The sequence below is a fragment of the Brachycentrus maculatus genome, unplaced genomic scaffold, assembly GCF_059751285.1.
Source record: "Brachycentrus maculatus isolate JH-2025_06_01 unplaced genomic scaffold, ASM5975128v1 h1tg000737l, whole genome shotgun sequence".
In the NCBI taxonomy this organism is placed as follows: Eukaryota; Metazoa; Arthropoda; class Insecta; order Trichoptera; family Brachycentridae; genus Brachycentrus; species Brachycentrus maculatus.
The window spans coordinates 97,501-116,129 of NW_028281468.1; the positions used below are offsets into that span (position 1 = coordinate 97,501).

The following is an 18,629-nucleotide window of genomic DNA, read 5'->3' on the forward strand; positions in this document are numbered from 1 at the left end:
ATGCACAACTGAAAATTGACGATTTTCGATACATGACGTTGTTGAAAGGAGTGAGCGATATGTCAGGCAGCTGTTTATTCGGGCTTTGATTCCCCTAGCCAGACTAATTGCCAAGTAACATTTACATGTTGGTGTAAATAAGGGAACATGTTCCTGTCATCTGTGCGTGTATTATTAAATCAATTCCCTCCTTAATTTGCCTTAAGCACTGCTTACCTAATCCAGTTAGCTTAATTTAACGCACACTTTAACACGATATTAATTAACCAATATACACGCAGCTTAAAGGAATAATTACCATATGTCGCTCACTCCTTTCAAGAACGTCATAAATAAAAAACTTGATTTTTCAAGAGAACGTTTTTAAAGCTTAAAAATAAAATACAATGCATTAAAAATAAATATGAAGCCACTTACTGAACTTTTTACTATGCAACAGATCTTTTTAGGTAAAACCTGAAGGTTTTTTCTCCATTTGAAAAATATTTATTATATTTAAAAAAAATATTATACAATACCTTTTCATCAAAATGCAAAAACAACATTTTCTGCCCTGTAGCAGGTAAATATTCAGTTAAAAATATGCCTCTTTTGCTGGGATATAGTACATTTTCTGGGCATTCCGAAAACATGCACAACTGAAAATTGTCGATTTTTGATTTATGACGTTCTTGAAAGGAGTGAGCGATATGTGTCTACCGTACATACAGGGTGGCGCAAATATAATCACCCTATCGAAACATGCTATAATTTTTGCAAATGGCATTGCACGTCAGTCATATTTGTCATTTGTAAACTAGACAGCTGCAGTATACAAACAGATTGATAAAGTGGACACAAATGTACAAGATAGACATTGGCGGCAGCCACCTGACAGGTATCACCTTTTCCATTTAACAGAAAAAAAAATTGTCAATGTCCAAATAAATATTTTCATCACTCAATTTTATTTTTATTAAGTTATAAAGTTATTCAATAATTAAATTGGATGATCGACGTACGTCGCCATTTGCAAAAATTATGAAATCTTCTGATAAGGTGATTAATTTTGCGCCAACCTGTATATAATGCTTGGCTTATAGCTTGAGCCAGAGTATGAATTAGATCTATAAATCTTAGTAAACTAAGAATCATCCACGAAAATTGAAAAACGATTTTCCGAAAACGAATAAAAATAAAATCAGTTTTGTCTATCTTGGTAAATAACATACTAAACGATATAGGTAGATATAGGAGTTCTACCTTAGTAAATATTATTATGAAATATATATCGGAGTTCGACACATGTGAAAAAAAAACTGGATAAAAACTGCGTATGAAAAGACATTAACTGGCGATGTTCCGAAGTAACTGCCATACGTAAAGACATAGATCATAGAGTTCTAGATGGGTAAATGCCATACCAAAACACATAAACCGGAGATCTACTTAGGTAAATGCCATACTAAAAGGCATAGACCGGAGTTCTAGTTAGGTAAATGCCATACTAAAAGACATAAACTGTAGTTCTAGTAAGGTAAATGCCATACTAAAAGGCATAGCCCGGGTTCTAGTTGGTAAATGCCATACCAAAAAGCATAGACCGCAGTTCTAGTTAGGTAAATGCCATACCAAAAGGCATAGACCAGAGTTTTATCTTAGGTAAATACCATACTAAAAGGCATAGACCGGAGTTTTAGTTATGTAAATGCCATATTAAAAGAGATAAACTGTAGTTCTAGTTAGGTAAATGCCATACTAAAAGACATAAACTGTAATTCTAGTTAGGTAAATGCCATACTAAAAGACATAAACTGTAATTCTAGTTCGGTAAATGCCATACTAAAAGACATTGACCGGAGTTCTAGTTGGTAAATGCCATACCAAAAGACATAGACCGGAGTTCTAGTTGGTAAATGCCATACTAAAAGGCATAAACCGGAGTTCTAGTTAGTTAAATGCCACTTTTGTTAGTGAATTCACTTACAAGTTGTGGGTCTCGGGATGAACTCGTACACGGCGGTGAAGCCTCCATACTCGATGTTATCGTCCGAGTGGAAGTGCAGCCAGAGATACCGCCCTTGTGACGTCACTAGGGGAGGAAAATCTCTGCCGCAAAACTGACCAATCAGGGGAGAGTACCCGTGCGCCCCATCCCTCACCTGAAAAAATATTTTTATTTATTTATTATTTATTTAACATAGTAACAACAGCTTTTATTTTATTTATAATGTAATTAATTTTCTAGATATTTATAGTCAATCTTAAATTTAATTACGCTGCTCTCCAAAAAAGAGACCAAGCTCTTGTGCTTGGAGATTACTTTTCTTGGTAGGTTGTAAGATATTGCTTTTTAGCAACAAGCCCGCCAATGTACTTGTTTATTTTCAGTACACGAAGTTTCAATAAATAAATAAATACTTTTATTCACATTATTTTTTTGACATCTCAACATGGATGTAGAAGAATTTGGAAGTCTTGGCATTTACCAATAGATGTCTCTAATTAAAATTCTAGTGATTCTTAAACAATTTTTCGAAATTGGATCACATATCGTCTTCATACAGGAGAAAATAACCAAGTGCATTTTTTACAAAAACGTGATTATTGACTATTTGAGATCTTACTAGCTTAATGTTGAACTGGAAAAAATCCCAAAGCGATTTTAAACTTGCAAGTATAATATATTGACTTGTTAAAAATGAATTGACGTTTATTTTCTTGCCCAGCAAAAGTGACTTAAATGGCCCTCCTGAACATTTTACATTTTGTTAGTTGGTCGCTTTCTCCTGTACGACTACGATACATGGTTTTGCCGCACTGAGAGATCGTATTTTGACTGCATTTAGTCTGTTTTTATCCTTCTTTTGCCAACTCCGTGCTTCGCTTCCGTACATTAGGGTTGGAACCAGGACTTACCTCTAAAAAATCGAATCGGCAGTCTTCTGAGGGCTCTATGTTGAACTCATCACGAAAGTCCAATCTGATGAGCTGGCCCGGTCGAGCTAAAACAATGAAAAGTATAAATTATATCCTAAATGTATTTTTACAGAAAATTTATAAAACCTTAAAAAAAAATTTTTTTGACATCCCATCAAAAATAAAGAAAAATATGGAATTTCTTGAATCTTTTTCGCAGATACTTTTTAAAGTTTAAAAATATAACACTATATATTAAAATAAATATCAAGCCACTTATTGAACTTTTTACTGTGCAACAGATCTTTTTAGGTAAAACCTGAAGGTTTTTTCTCCATTTGAAAAATATTTAGTATATTTGAAAAAAAATTAAACAATACGTTTTCTTCAAAATGCAAAAACAATATTTTCTGCCCTGTAGCGGGTAAATATTAAGTTGAAAATATGCCTCTTTTGCTGGGATATAGTACATTTTTTGGGCATTCCGAAAACATGCACAACTCAAAATTGACGATTTTTGATTTATGACGTTCTTGAAAGGAGTGAGCGACATTTTATAAACTTTATAAAATTAAACAACTTTGTTTTAACCACTTTTTTATTATAAGTACACTTTAACCTACCGGTTTCGACAATAGAACCTTGTCATCATAAGGGTTTATTAAATTCTGAAACATTAAAATACTCTAAATTAATTACATTCCCTTACCAAAAACAGTGAAACAGTGAACCTTACTTAGTTTTTGGTAAGGGAGTGTAATTAATTATGAGTATTTTAATGTTTTTAATGTTTTAGAATTAAATAAACCCTGATGATGACAAGGTTCTTGTCGAAACCGGTAGGTTAAAGTGTACTTATAATAAAAAAGTAGTTAAAATAAGATTGTTTAATTTTATAAAGAATATGGTAGTCTGGGTTACGAGGCTGACGACCGTCATAGGCTGGGTTAAGCGATCACTTTACACACGTGTAATATTCACCAATTCTACCCATTATTGACAACCACACTACTCAAATTTTGGAAGTTCTATATATATGAACCAATTTTGAAACATTGTTCTTGAATCACTAGAACTTCACTAGAGACATCTATTGGTGAGATTTTTTTTACCGAGCAGAAACTCTTTTATTAGTATGTGAGGTCTGAATCCTGGATTATAATCACATTACAAGCTAAAATTAGAGGCTAAAAAATCTTTAAAAAATAAACTAAAATAAACATTTTGTTTTAACCGCTTCTACTTTTGGCATTTTTTTCCAACCGGTTTCGACAAGCACCTTGTATCTTCAGGGATGGATACGTACTATCCATCCCTAGGACATATCCAGAATATATTCATTTTAAAGTCTTATTTAGGTGGAACTGCATTTTATAGAATAAAATAACAACTACAATGATTAAAGAAAACACTTGTTTTTTACCACTTGAGTTTTATTATAGACTTCATGTTTCAGAAGTTAAACTTCCATCATTCAAGGTCTGTATAATAACTATTATACAGACCTGAATGATGGAAGTTTAACTTCTGAAACATGTAGTCTATAATAAAACTCAAGTGGTAAAAAACAAGTGTTTTCTTTAATCATTGTAACATGTCTTACCACAAAGTTAATGCCGAAACAATAAATAAAATAACAACTAAGTATGTAGTTTTTCCACGTTAATTTTAAGTTATTTTTTTGACATCTCAACATAGATGAAAAAGAATATGGAAGTGTGGGTATACCATTCTCTTCTTCATTTATGTTGAGATATCAAAATGTAAAACAAATTTATGAGGCAAATGTTAGCGGGAAAAGAAACAGAGGAAGACCGAGAAAAACATGTTACGATCAGGTATACCAAATACTTGAAAGTGGTCAGGTTAGGAGTCGTAACAATCGGCGGGTATGTATGAGGAGATCCATGAACGTGGAAGAGGCGAAGAATGTTTGCAAGGACAGAGTGGTGTGGCGCTCTATTCTCTCTGCCTACCCCTGCGGATAAGCGGCGTGATGGTAAGTTAGTTAGTTTTTATCAAAATGTTTTAAAAGAGACTTTGCAGTTAAGAAACGCTGCATTGGTCAAAACCCCATATCGTTCTATTCTGCATAAAATTCTCCTAATTTTCTTGTAAGCCTCTAAGTGAGGACTTGTCTTCGCCCCGAAGCTTGAAGTTAATCCTTTGAGCCTAATTTAATGGCACAACTTCGTCACTTAACAGCCCCTTATAAATATAGAAACAGTATTACAAAGCACATGATGAAACCATTAGACAACGATAAACATCTGAATCCCTGACGGTAGTCCTCTGAGCCCCAATTCCCATTCCAGACAAGCTATAGGGAAAAATCTGCCAAACATTTATCATACCTGCACTACTCTATGGTTTCGAATGCTGGACGATGTATAACACCTACTGTAGGCAACTAGAAACTGCTGAAATGCTTCGATGGTCAGCTGGAGTGTCCCTTAGAGACAAAATATGGAGTTCACGCATTCGCAAGCCTGGCTTTAACAGGCATCAATAGTAAGGTAGAGGAAAGGCATTTGAGATGGTATGAGCACATAGGACGTAAAGAATCTGAACATATTGTATACCAGGCGATTGCTATGGATCTTCCTCAAAATACGTCAAGAGGAAGACCAAAAAATTCATGGATGCTGCAGAAAGATAATATGATTCGAAGGCATGACCTAGGTGACGTTGTATACGATAGACAGACTTACAACCTGAGGACGAGGAGAGCTGATTCTAGCTTTTTACAAAGACGATAAGTTGGGATGAAGCCAAGAAAAAGAAGACCAAGTAAAATTTTAATAAAAAATAGATGGATATTTCAATTTTCATTTATTCAACAAAAAAATAATATACACATAACAAACAATATTCAAGGCGTATATATTAAAAGTAAGCAAGAAGACTTAAAGGTGTAGAAGAATCCCGCTTCGGAAAACTCCTTCGGACACATGGAACACAATATCCAATGTGATATTGTTCAACATAGCGGTAGCTCTTCCTACAGGCATAACCATCGGCAGGTTGGTCCTGTGTATAGGAATGTGAAACAATCTATGCCGACGCTGTCTTAGGTAACTATCGGGAACATACAGACCAATGCTCCGGATAGTTTCAGGATTATCGATCATACCGCGCAACAATCGATAAAAATGCGTAATCAAATACACATTCCTTCTAGTCTCTAAACTATTGTAGCCAAGCATACCCTGGAGAAACTGGGTCGGGTAGAGCCAATAATAGCCGTACATGAGATGTAGAGATACCTCAAAAACTTCTTTTGGACTTTCTGATATTACCATTAAGTGACTGCCGAATCAATTATTGGAATTTTGTAATAATTTCCCATCTTATATACTTAACATTTGAAAATCAGTGAAAAAGTGTGTGTACTGCATATCAAACTATATTTTTTGTAAAATACACATATTTTTTTTTAAACGCTTAATCACCACAAAAGGACTGCCGAATCAATAAATGAAAAAAGTAATTGACCCTAAACAAACTTTTTTTTACCGAAATTCCTCGCAATGAAAAATGGATAATGTTTTTATTTTTACTTTATCGTGCTATTAGGTTGATTCATTTTCCTTGGGTCTTTAATTATAACCCTAGTATAAATTTAATTGACTTGAATTAAAATTCCCGGAAGTAATTTGGATTCAAGGGTCGGTTCGGCTTCAAGCTACATGTACAAGGGAAAAGATTTCGAATATTTCGTAATTGAAGCTTTACAAAAGCTTTCCTTACTCCAACATAGATGGCTGTTGTGATCTCACATATACTGGGTTTTTCCTCCTTCTTCATGAGCCCTCTGTCCTCCACTGCTGGATATAGACCTCATCCCCTTCTTTCCATTTCCTGCTGCTTGCAGACAGTTTTTACCCCCTACAGCGACTATGTCGTCGGACCATCTCTTTTGGGGTCTTGCGACACCTTTTTGTTCTCCCATCGTAAAATTCTTGGGGTCCATCTTGTGGGGTCTTGTCTTGCAATATGTCCTGCCCATTGTCATTTGAGTTTTGCCAAACGATCCATGATATACTCTACTTTGGTTCTTGTACTGGTATCTTCATTTTTTATTTTATCCATCAGACTAAAACAAAAAATGGATCTTTCCATGGATCGCTGTGTGCACTTGAGTTTCTCTGCATTTCTCTTTGTCAGAGCCATAGTCTCTAGTGCATATCGCTCACTCCTTTCAAGAACGTTATAAGTCAAAACTCGACCATTTTCAGTTGTGCATGTTTTCGGAATGCCCATAAAATGTACTATATCCCAGAAAAAGTAGCATATTTTTAACTAAATATTTACCCGCTACGGGACAGAAAGTGTGTTTTTGCATTTTGAAGAAAAGGTTTTGTTTAATTATTTTTTTAAATATACTTAATATTTTTCAAATGGAGAAAAAACCTTCGGGTTTTACCTAAAAAGATCTGTTGCACAAAAAAAGTTCAATAAGTGTCTTGATATTTATTTTTAATACATTGTGGTATATTTTTAAACTTTAAAAACGTTCTCCTGAAAAATCAAGTTTTATTATTTATGACGTTCTTGAAAGGAGGAAAGGAGTGAGCGATATGTGTTCACTGGCAGTATGCAGGTTTCGTACATTTTTCTTTTTATACAGGGTGCGACTGTGACAGGCTGTGTTTCTAGTTTGATCAAAATATATAGAAGTTCTAAAGTGTAGTGTGGTTGTCAATCATGGGCAGAATTGGTGAATGTTACACGTGTGTAAAGTGAGCACTTAACTAAGACTATGACGGTCGACTACCCTGTAAATTCCCAGACTTCCATATATCATCTATGTTGAGATACAGGCATTGAGTAGACAGGCGCCGTGGCGTAGTTGGGTAGACGCTCGATTCCAAGTGAAAAATAAATTCAACAAACATTAATTTTTAATTGGGCTGGGTGTTTGCCCAATTAAAAATAAATGTTTATTGAATTTATAATATATATAAATTAATGATTTTTCACATTAACCTCTCTTATCCTTACTATCCTACCAGCAGATAAGCCTTTAAATTTAAAGGCTTTGAGGGTAATTCCTTTAAAAAAAAGCGCCAGAAATGTTTTGGATGCCTAACAATCTTCTTCTTCTCTTCAAAGCCCAATGTTGCATTGGGCACCGCATCATATAAACGCAGTGTTATCTTGTTCGTTAACATATCAAGGAAAGGTGAAAGCCCTCCGCTTCAAGTACACCAGCCCAGATAATATTGAATAAGAGTGAAAAAAATCAATTATATTAATTTGACCTCCCTCCCTGGGAATCGAGCCCGGGACCCCCAGAACTACCTCCCACATAGTTTACACAATATTTCTACCAGGATCAGTTATCTTATTTCGACATCAAAAAGTCGTTTCATCGTGAATAAAGGAATGTACTCCCTTAATGTCCCAATGGAGATTGAAGAACATTATTAAAAAGAATGAAATAACGTCTTAATTTTGTCGAAAATGAGACCATTATTTTGTTTAGTGGTTTGACCCGAGACTGGAGTTCAAGAAAAACACTATCTCCTTTTATTTTCTTACCCATAACATTGCAAAGATAATAAAACATTTATAGATTTTATTTTTACATAATTGTAATACTCAGTTTAGCAGTTTAGGAATATTAGCAAATCCAAGATTATGGTTTTTGAAAGAGAAGAATGCAGATCTGAATGTGAAATATTGGTAAACGGAGAGATTTTGGAACGGGTAGATGATTTCGTGTATTTGGGTAGTATGTTTTCTAGGGATGGAAAGATTGATAAAGACATAAAAAGGACAGAACCTTGCGGAGAAGCGGTGTGATGGTTAGTTAGTTAGTTAGTTATTTTTGGTGTAGGCTTGTGGCCTGTTTTTAAGAGGGATAAGCCTGCGGATGTCGATTCCCAGCCGTTAATCCATCTCTTTGGTGGTCTACCAGAATACACAAACTAGTTTGAAATGCCATATAGAATAATAATCGTAAAACCCTTATCCGCACCCCAATGGTGCATAGGGCACTGCGTCATATAAACGCAGTGTTATCTTGATCGTTTACACATGAAGGAAAGGTGATCAGCCCTCCGCTTCAGGTACTAGTCCAGGGTAATATTGAATAAATATGACAGTGTAAAAATCACTAATATTTATTTTACCCCCCTTGGGAATCCAGAACAGTAGCCGAGCGTGCTGACCATTACACTACGGAGGCGGACTCAATTTTCAAAAAAATATTAAATAGACTTTGTTTTTATTTACAACATTTTGAGTGTGTCCAAATACTTGTTCACTTGTTTTTATTTTTTGTGTAACTCTAAAATTCCTTTTTTTAGCAGGTGTAGCTTGAACAGAAAAAGTTTGCGGAATACTGTTCAAGTGGAAATAAATGTTCATAATTACGTGTGTGGTAAGCATTGTAATATATATGAACAGAGAAAATGGATTGAAATTCAAGGGAAAGCGACTTATCCTGAAATTTACACATCCACAATTGGGGGGAGGGTTGAATAAATTATCATCCCTCTTATCAAACGCGATTAAGGGATTTCATGATTTATTAATGCCGAGATAAAAAGTTTTATTTGTTTGAAATTCAAAACGTTTCAACAAAAGCTAAGCTGGCAGCGCACAACGGAGTCCTGGGTAAAACCAGAATGTATGACATGCAAGTATGGAAATGCCAACATACGGATGAAAGTGTACTGGATGCAGTCGGAATCTCTCTAACTGACTAACCCATCACGACACTTATCTTTTTTCTCACTCTGTCTTTGCGAACATTCCTCGCCTCTTCCACGTTCATGCATCTCCTCATACACACCCGCCGATTGTTTCGACTCCTAACCTGACCGCTTTCAAGTATTTGGCATACCTGATCGTGCCAAGTTTTTCTCGGTCTTCCTCTGCTCCTTTTCGCAATTAATAATAATAATAATAAAACCCTTATCCGCACCCCAATGATGCATAGGGCACTGCGTCATATAAACGCAGTGTTATCTTGATCGTTTACACATAAAGGAAAGGTGATCAGCCCTCCGCTTCAGGTACCAGTCCAGGGTAATAATATTGAATAAATATTACAGTGAAAAAATCACTTATATTTATTTTACCCCCCTTGGGAATCGAACCCGGGACCTCCAGAACGGTAGCCGAGCGTGCTGACCTTTACACTACGGAGGCGGATTTCGCAATTACATTCGCCTAATTTGTTTTACCGTTCTTTCCTCGCTCATTCGTTCCACATGTCCAAACTATCTCAACACATCTTTCTTAATTTTATCGATAATGATTGTCTCAGCTTTTTAATATCTGTATAAAATTAATATACTTTGTTATCACTACTTTTTTACCAATTTAATTCAACATACCGGTTTCAACAATACATTGTCATCATCAGGGTTTATATTAAATAAAAAAACATTAAAACACTTTCACCAAAAACTTCCACACACTCCATAAAAATCCTAAATGTAACATGTAGGATTAGAACATTTCGGATTTTTATGGAGTGTGTGGAAGTCTTTGGTGAAAGTATTTTTAATGTAATTTGATTTAAAATAAACCCTGATGATGACAATGTATTGTTGAAACCGGTAGGTTGAATTGTATTATTTAAAAAAAGTGGTGAAAACAAAGTTAATTAATTTTATAATAATAATAATAAAACCCTTATCCGCACCCCAATGGTGCATAGGGCACTGCTTTATGTGAACACAGTGTTATCTTGATCGTTTACACACAAAGGAAAGGTGATCAGCCCTCCGCTTTAGGTACCAGTCCAGGGTAATATTCAATAAATATTGCAGTGAAAAAATCACTAATATTTATTCGACCCCCCTGGGAATCGAACCCGGGACCTCCAGAACGGTAGCCGAGCGTGCTGACCATTACACTATGGAAGCATATTATACATTTTATAAAGATATTATAAAATGTACCACAAAGTATCTGCGGAAAACATTAAAGAAATTAGTAATCTACGTTTCCCATTGGATGGTCTCTTCTCTCGAGTTACGCGGAGAACATAGGCAGTCTCAAATCCGCACAAATGTTCAATTTCAATCCGAGTCCATTATTAAGAGATCATTCCCAGATTTCCATCTGTTCCGAAACTCATTACATTATAAGGGGCGCCAACCCTCGCGGCCTCGCCTCATGGGGTGTAATAACTGGCTTCTAGGGGTATATAGTAAATTCGGGAAAACTTCCCGGGGAATGGATATGGGGATAGTACATCATCGGTTACATGTTCCGTTCGCGCCATGAATACGCTAAAAGCAGCTTCGCGTAAGCTTCAAACGCCGACGAATATGTTGGTTCGATAATTTCTCCATCGAATCCGGCTCGAAGGACCACTTTGAATGATTTAGTTATTTTATTATAATATAATAATAATAATAATAATCATCATAACTCTTTATTCCAGCTTGACTAAGTGGTGGGTGCAATATTTAGTCCAATGGTCTTGGTCTTGTTAGTAATTGTTTTTTGGAATTTGCAAATCATATAATAGATACTAATCACCCATTTCACTCTCATAAATTAAAATTATTACACCTTGTTCCATATAAAGGCCAAATTATGAATTATCTTGAAAATTTAGAAATCCAAAAAAACCTGAATTCTAATAATAATTTATTAAATAATATATTGTTTCAAAATTCTTCACCATTGCTTACCATTTTTCCTTTGTTTTCAAGCTCCGTCCCTTGACTTACCCCTTCCCCTTACTTTCCCCTCTCCTTATTTATAGAACAATTTTATATTTTATATTTTAGTTATTATACAGACCTGAATGATGGAAGTTTAACTTCTGAAACATGTAGTCTATAATAAAACTCAAGTGGTAAAAACAAGTGTTTTCTTTAATCATTGTAACATGTCTTACCACAAAGTTAATGCCGAAACAATAAATAAAATATATTGGATAAATATTACAGTGAAAAAAATCACTTATATTTATTTTACCCCCCTTGGGAATCGAACCCGGGACCTCCAGAACGGTAGCCGAGCGTGCTGACCATTACACTACGGAGGCGGACAGACGGAAAAATTAATACACAAATTAAAATGGAGTTCTACAAATTAAACGCCAATTCAATAAATAAGAATCGTTTTGTTAGCTAGTTACCTTAATCGATGTGCGACCCTCTCTTGATCAAGTATTAGTTACGCGAATGAAGATTCGGGGTGTATAGATTAAGGGTGCGTAATTATCGACTGAAACGGATTCCGTCGGGGTGAAACTACCCTTAAATGGCGCCTCGACAAACTTAAACAATCAACTAAATCAAAGCCAAACAGACAGCTTCATTAGTTTCTCGTGTGGGGGTGAGAAGTACGTTACGGTAACATGCATTTATCATTTATGTTATTTGAGAAAACTGGTAGGATATTCTCAATGTATGGTAATCATACTAACAACATTTTGAGCAGGAATTGTTGGGTAATATATCCAAAATTAAACACGGTTATTGGATTGAATTATGCGTTTATTTACATATATATCGTAGTCATACAGGAGAAAGTGACCAAGTGCATTATTAACAAAAACGTAATCATTGACTGTTTGATATCTAACTAGCTTAATATTGCCCTGAAAAAATCGGAAAAGGATTTTAAACTTAGAAGTATAATATATTGACTTGGTAAAAATGACTAACTGCTTTGATGTTTATTTTGTTGCCAAGCAAAAGTGACTTGAATGGCCTTCCTGAAAATTTTACGTTTTGTTAGATGGTCACTTTCTCCTGTACGACTGCGATATGATACTATGATAATATACAGTACCGAACAGATAAATTGAAGCAAAACTTTTTTTTTCGTATTTACAACACCCTCTAAAAAAATGTTTTGGGGGTGTTCCTCACATTATGGACCAGGGCTGCTTCTTTCAGTGACTGAGATGATGAATAGCAACAAGTATCACCCGATGCTACTGGAAAAGATACTACCAGAGATACAAAAACGAAGTTCAAATGGTAATGGAATATTTCAGCAGGATTGAGCTCTTTGCTACAAATCCAAAAAATGATGAAATTTTTCACACAAAAACAATGAACTGTGATGGACTGGTTTAAAATTTTGCTAGAAATAAACCTAATTGAAAATCTATCGGAAATCTGTAAGAATCGGCCCTCCATAATTGATTGCACTACGGTGGAAAAGCTCATTTTGTCCATAATTCATATATGATGGACACGAAGTTAAATTAAGTTGGTTATTTACTATGGGTAAGCCTTTATTGATAACTCTAATTATTTCTAATTTTTCTAGATTAAACTAACTAACTAACCATCACGCCGCTTCCCCGCAGGGGTAGGCAGAGAGAATAGAGCGCCACACCACTCTGTCCTTGCGAACATTCTTCGCCTCTTCCACGTTCATGCATCTCCTCATACATACCCGCCGATTGTTACGACTCCTAACCTGACCACTTTCAAGTATTTGGCATACCTGATCGTGCCATGTTTTTCTCGGTCTTCCTCTGCTTCTTTTCCCAATAACATTCGCCTCATAAATTTGTTTTACCGTTCCTTCCTCACTCATTCGTTCTACATGTCCAAACCATCTCAACACACCTTTCTTAATTTTATCGATAATGCTTATCTCTGCTTTGCATTCCTTCCTTATTTCACTATTTGCACATCTATCATACATTGTTTTGCCGCACATTCTTCTGAGAGATCGCATTTCGACTGCATTCAGTCTACTTTCATCCTTCTTTTGCCAACTCCATGTTTCACTTCCAAACATTAGAGTTGGAACCAGGACTCCGTTGTGCACTGCCAGTTTAGCTTCCGCTGATAGGTTTTTATTTGCTTTCTCTAGATTATCTATTTTATTATCACAAATATGTGTTTTTAAAAAGTTACACAAAGTAAAGAATGGATGGTAAGGAGAGTGTCTTATAACCATACCACATATGTAATTATCAATGCTTTTAATAAACAAAATGAGTTATTTAATTTGATACATTTTAAGTGTGTCCAAATCAGTGAGGATAAAGTAAAAAGAAGTATAATTAAATTTGTGTGGGTTTTAAACTCTTAGTAAATAGGATATAAATCTTCCATTTTGGAATTCAGACAACTTCCTGTAAGTTGAGAATTTAAGAGGCATCTTAAGTGCATTTAAGTGCACAAAGGACCTCATCAGGCAAGAGATTCTCAAACTGTTTTGAAAGCACTCGAATTTTAAATTTTTTTTTATTAACCTCTACCAAAAAACTTAAAAAAAACTTGTGCGTGCACCGGTGATATCGCTCACTCTTTTCAAGAACGTCATAAATCGCAAATCATCAATTTTCAATTATGCGTGTTTTCGAAATGCCCAGAAAATGTACTATATATTCCAGCAAAAAAGGCATATTTTTTACTTAATATTTACCCGCTACGGGGCAGAAAGTGTTGTTCTTGCATTTTGAAGAAAAGGTATTGTTTAATTATTTTGTTAAATATACCAAATATTTTCAAATGGAGAAAGAACCTTTAGGTTTTACCTAAAAAGATCTGTCGCACAGTAGAAAGTTCAATAAGTGGCCTGATATTTATTTTTAATACATTGTATTATACTTTTAAACTTTAAAAACGTTCTCCTGAAAAATCAAGTTTTTTGATTAATGACGTTCTTGAAAGGATTGAGCGATATGTATTTTGTACATTTTATGAAAATATGAATTGAAAACGGGAAAAATGTGAATATTCCTAGATGATGCTTTTATTGACCATAGCTAAAGTATAAATGTAACAATTATGTAATATTAGCTCTAGTAAGTATCTATCTGAAAACTAGAAAAAAATACATTGCAAGTAGCCGCAACAGCTAGCGTAGCGATACGACCACCGCGTAAGACAATCTGCGCACTTTAAACCCTTTTATGCATCCAATGGTGCATAGGGCACTGCATCACTGCAAACGCAGTATTATCTTGATCGTTAACATATAAAGGAAAGGTGATCAGTCCTCCGCCTCAGGTACCAGTCGAGAGTAATATTGAATAGATATTATAATAATTAAAGAAAACACTTCGTTTTTTACCACTTGAGTTTTATTATAGACTACATGTTTCAGAAGTTAAACTTCCATCATTCAGGTCTGTATAATAACATATATCTGTTATTATACAGACCTGAATGATGGAAGTTTAACTTCTGAAACATGTAGTCTATAATAAAACTATAGTGGTAAAAAACGATGTGTTTTCTTTAATCATTGTAACATGTCTTACCACAAAGTTAATGCCGAAACAATAAATAGAATAGATATTATAGTGAAAAAATCACTTATATTTAAATGACCCCGAACCTAAAGTACGGTAGCCAAGCGTGCTGACCATTACACTTTAGAGGTGGAAAATGGAAATTTCGAAATAGTTTTTACATTATATAAACGCAGTTTGTCGGATTGTGAAGAATTGCATACAGGAACTTTTGCTTCGCGCTACAAACTTCGGATGGAAGTTCAGTTAGGTCTCGAAGAAAAATATGCAAATCGGACGGAACAAACTCTAAGTGGATAAACGAGATTAGTGACTTCAAAGTTTCTCAAACTCTTTGAAAATGTAACTACCTTTGAAATGAAAATTTTTATTAAAAAAATCTTATACTAAATCAATAAGAACAATAAAAAATATTATTATTTTTTGACATCTCATCATAGATGAAGAAGAATATGAATGTCTGGGCATTTACGGGGCTGACGACGGTCATAGGCTGGTTTAAGTGATCACTTTACATGCGTGTAACATTCACCAATTCTATCTATTATTGACAACCACACTACTCTAATTCTTGGAAGTTGTATATATATATGAACCGATTTAGAAACATTGTTCTTGAATCACTAGAACTTCACTAGAGGCATCTATTGGTGAGATGAGAAGCTTTTTACTAAGCAGAAACTCTTATATTCGTATGTGAGGTCCGAATCCTGGATTACAATCACACACATGAGAAACGCCAGAAAATACCATTTTCATTTTTATTATTTAAGCTTATAATTTGACCAGATAATCTATTTACAACATTTTGAGTGTGTCCACATATCTCATATTTGATGAAAAAATATGAAAATAACTCCTGTAATTGGAGAAGATCCAGATTTTGTTAACAAGTATTTGGACACACTCAAAATGTTGTAAATAGATTTAAGTATTTATTACAAAATTTACATACATAAGTCACTTATCACAAAATCCTAGGTATACAAGGAAATCGTTGAAAAACTAAGTAACCTTGGAATTTCGGATCGATTAAGAACGCCCTTATCTTACGAACTTTGACATTTCGCTCACTCCTTTCAACAACGACATATATAAAAAATCGTCAATTTTCAGTTGTGCATGTTTTCGGAATGCCCAGAAAATGTACTATATCCCAGCAAAAGCGGCATATTTTTAACTTAATATTTACCCGCTACAGGGCAGAAAGTTTTGTTTTTGCACTTTGAAGAAAAGGTATTGTTTTATAATTTTTGTTAAAATATACCAAATATTTTATAATGGAGAAAAAACCTTAAGGTTTTACCTAAAACGATCTGTTGCACAGTAAATAAGTTTAATAAGTGGCTTGATATTTATTTTTAATACATTTTATTATATTCCTTAACTGTGAAAACATAATCTTCCGAAAAATAAAGTATTTTGATTTATGACGTTGTTGAAAGGAGTGAGCGATTTGTGGCCGGAAGACACGAAGCAGACAAGTGGCATTTTGTCATAATATTTATTTATTATCAGTGGGAACATAGACGATAGGGGGAAGGCTTTAGTCTTTAGCTGGACTGGTACTTGTAGCGGAGGGCTGATCACCTTTCCTTCATGTGTTAACGATCTAGACAACACTGCATTTATAGGATGCAGTACCCTATGCACCATTGGGTGCAGATAAGGGTTAGAAGAAGATTCTTGGTCCGTTATTTTATTCACGACATTTATGAGTAAATAATACTCCAAATACTTGGTGACAAATGTGTTTTCTCATTTTAGAAGTTGTTTTTACGTTGTTACAGTCTCAACATAGAAAAAGAAGAGTATGGAAGTCTGGGTATTTACAGAGCTTAGTATTTTTGACCTGTCATGGGCTGGTTAAACCACTAAGGATACATATTACCACAAAGTGACTGCCGAACCAATTGATGAACGCGTTTATCTACTTAGCGCCCATTCGACCCCATTTTATCGTTCTTTGGTAGTTATAGAAAGGTAAATACACAAGTATAGGGTGGTGCAAAATTAATTACCCTTTCGGAAGATAAGCTGAGACAAGCATAGTCGATAAAATTAAGAAAGGTGTGCTGAGATGGTTTGGACATGTAGAACGAATGAGTGAGGAAAAAACGGTAAAACAAATTTATGAGGCGAATGTAATTGGAAAAAGGAGCAGAGGAAGACCGAGAAAAACATGGCACGATCAGGTATGCCAAACACTTGAAAGTGGTCAGGCTAGGAGTCGTTATAATCGGCGGGTATGTATGAGGAAATGCATGGACGTGGAAGAGGCGAAGAATGTTTGCAAAGCCAGAGTGATGGTTAGTTGGTTAGTTAATTCTATCGGAAGATGTTATAATTTTTACAAAAAGCCTTGCACGTCAATCATATTTGACATTTATAAACAAGACAGCTGCAGTATACAAACAAATTGGTAAAACACGAGAAACCGTCAGATATTTTATTGTAATAACAGCCGGACAATGTCTGGATTCAATACTCCTATACGCCGAATGCAATAATCTGGAATATGTCTTTTCCAAACTACAAAGCAAAAATAATTACAATATTTCAGGGAAATGCATAATTCCTTGTTTTTTTAAACATGTTTTTCCTTGTTTAGATAAGTACTTTTCGAACAAATAATATCTTTTACAAGACAAAATATATTACTTCATCATTTAAGTATATTTATTTAATGAAAAAACTTTTTTTTTGTGGCTGATCCCGGCATCCTTTTAAAACGGAATAATTCTACGCCTGGAAGAAAAAGGACTCGCCAAATTATATTATACATATATCCCTCACTCCTTTCAACAACGTCAATTTTTTGAATGAAAAACACTTGATTTTTTACCACTTGAGTTTATTTTATGACGACTAGTTTCGAAAGCTATACTCCCATGTTCACAAATCGCTCACTCCTTTCAAGAACGTCATTTATCAAAAAATCGTCAATTTTCAGTTGTGCATGTTTTAGGCATGCCCAGAAAATGTACTATTGTATATCGCAGCAAAAGTGGCATATTTTTAACTTAATATTTACCCGCTACAGGGCAGAAAGTGCTGTTTTTGCATTTTGAAGAAAAGGTGTTGTTTAATTTTTTTTTTAAATATACTTAATATTTTTCAAATGGAAAAAAATATTCAGGTTCTACCTAAAAAGATCTGTTGCACAGTAAAAAGTGCAATAAATGGCTTGATACTTATTTTTAATACATTGCATTATATTTTCAACTTTTAAAAACGTTCTCCTGAAAAATCTTTTTATTTTTATTTATGACGTTCTTGAAAGGAGTGAGCGAAATGTCAAATAAGACTGATGTACGACGCTATTTGCAAAAAATATTACATTTTCCGATAGGGTGATTAATTTTGCGCCACCCTGTAAATCCATAGAATAACACGAGCTGTATAAAAATTCTCTCACGATTTTCATTACAGTGTTTATTTTGACAAAGCTAACTGAACAACGTTTACCTGTCTAGAAGCTGTTTATTTTCTTACAAAGTTCTCATCAACTCAATCTTGATAATCCAGA

General features: G+C 34.6%; 1 protein-coding gene across 1 annotated transcript in view; it reads right to left on the minus strand.

Annotated features, from left to right (window-relative positions):
* The window catches only part of LOC148300368 (uncharacterized), a 74,132-nt gene that overhangs the window by 21,515 nt on the left and 33,988 nt on the right, over positions 1–18,629 (minus strand). Inside the window, exons 3-4 of the mRNA XM_088274890.1 lie at positions 2,899–2,984; positions 1,967–2,141 (exon numbers count right to left, since the gene is read on the minus strand). Of these exons, the coding sequence (XP_088131016.1) occupies positions 1,967–2,141; positions 2,899–2,984 (261 nt within the window). The remainder of the gene's footprint in view (positions 1–1,966; positions 2,142–2,898; positions 2,985–18,629) is intronic.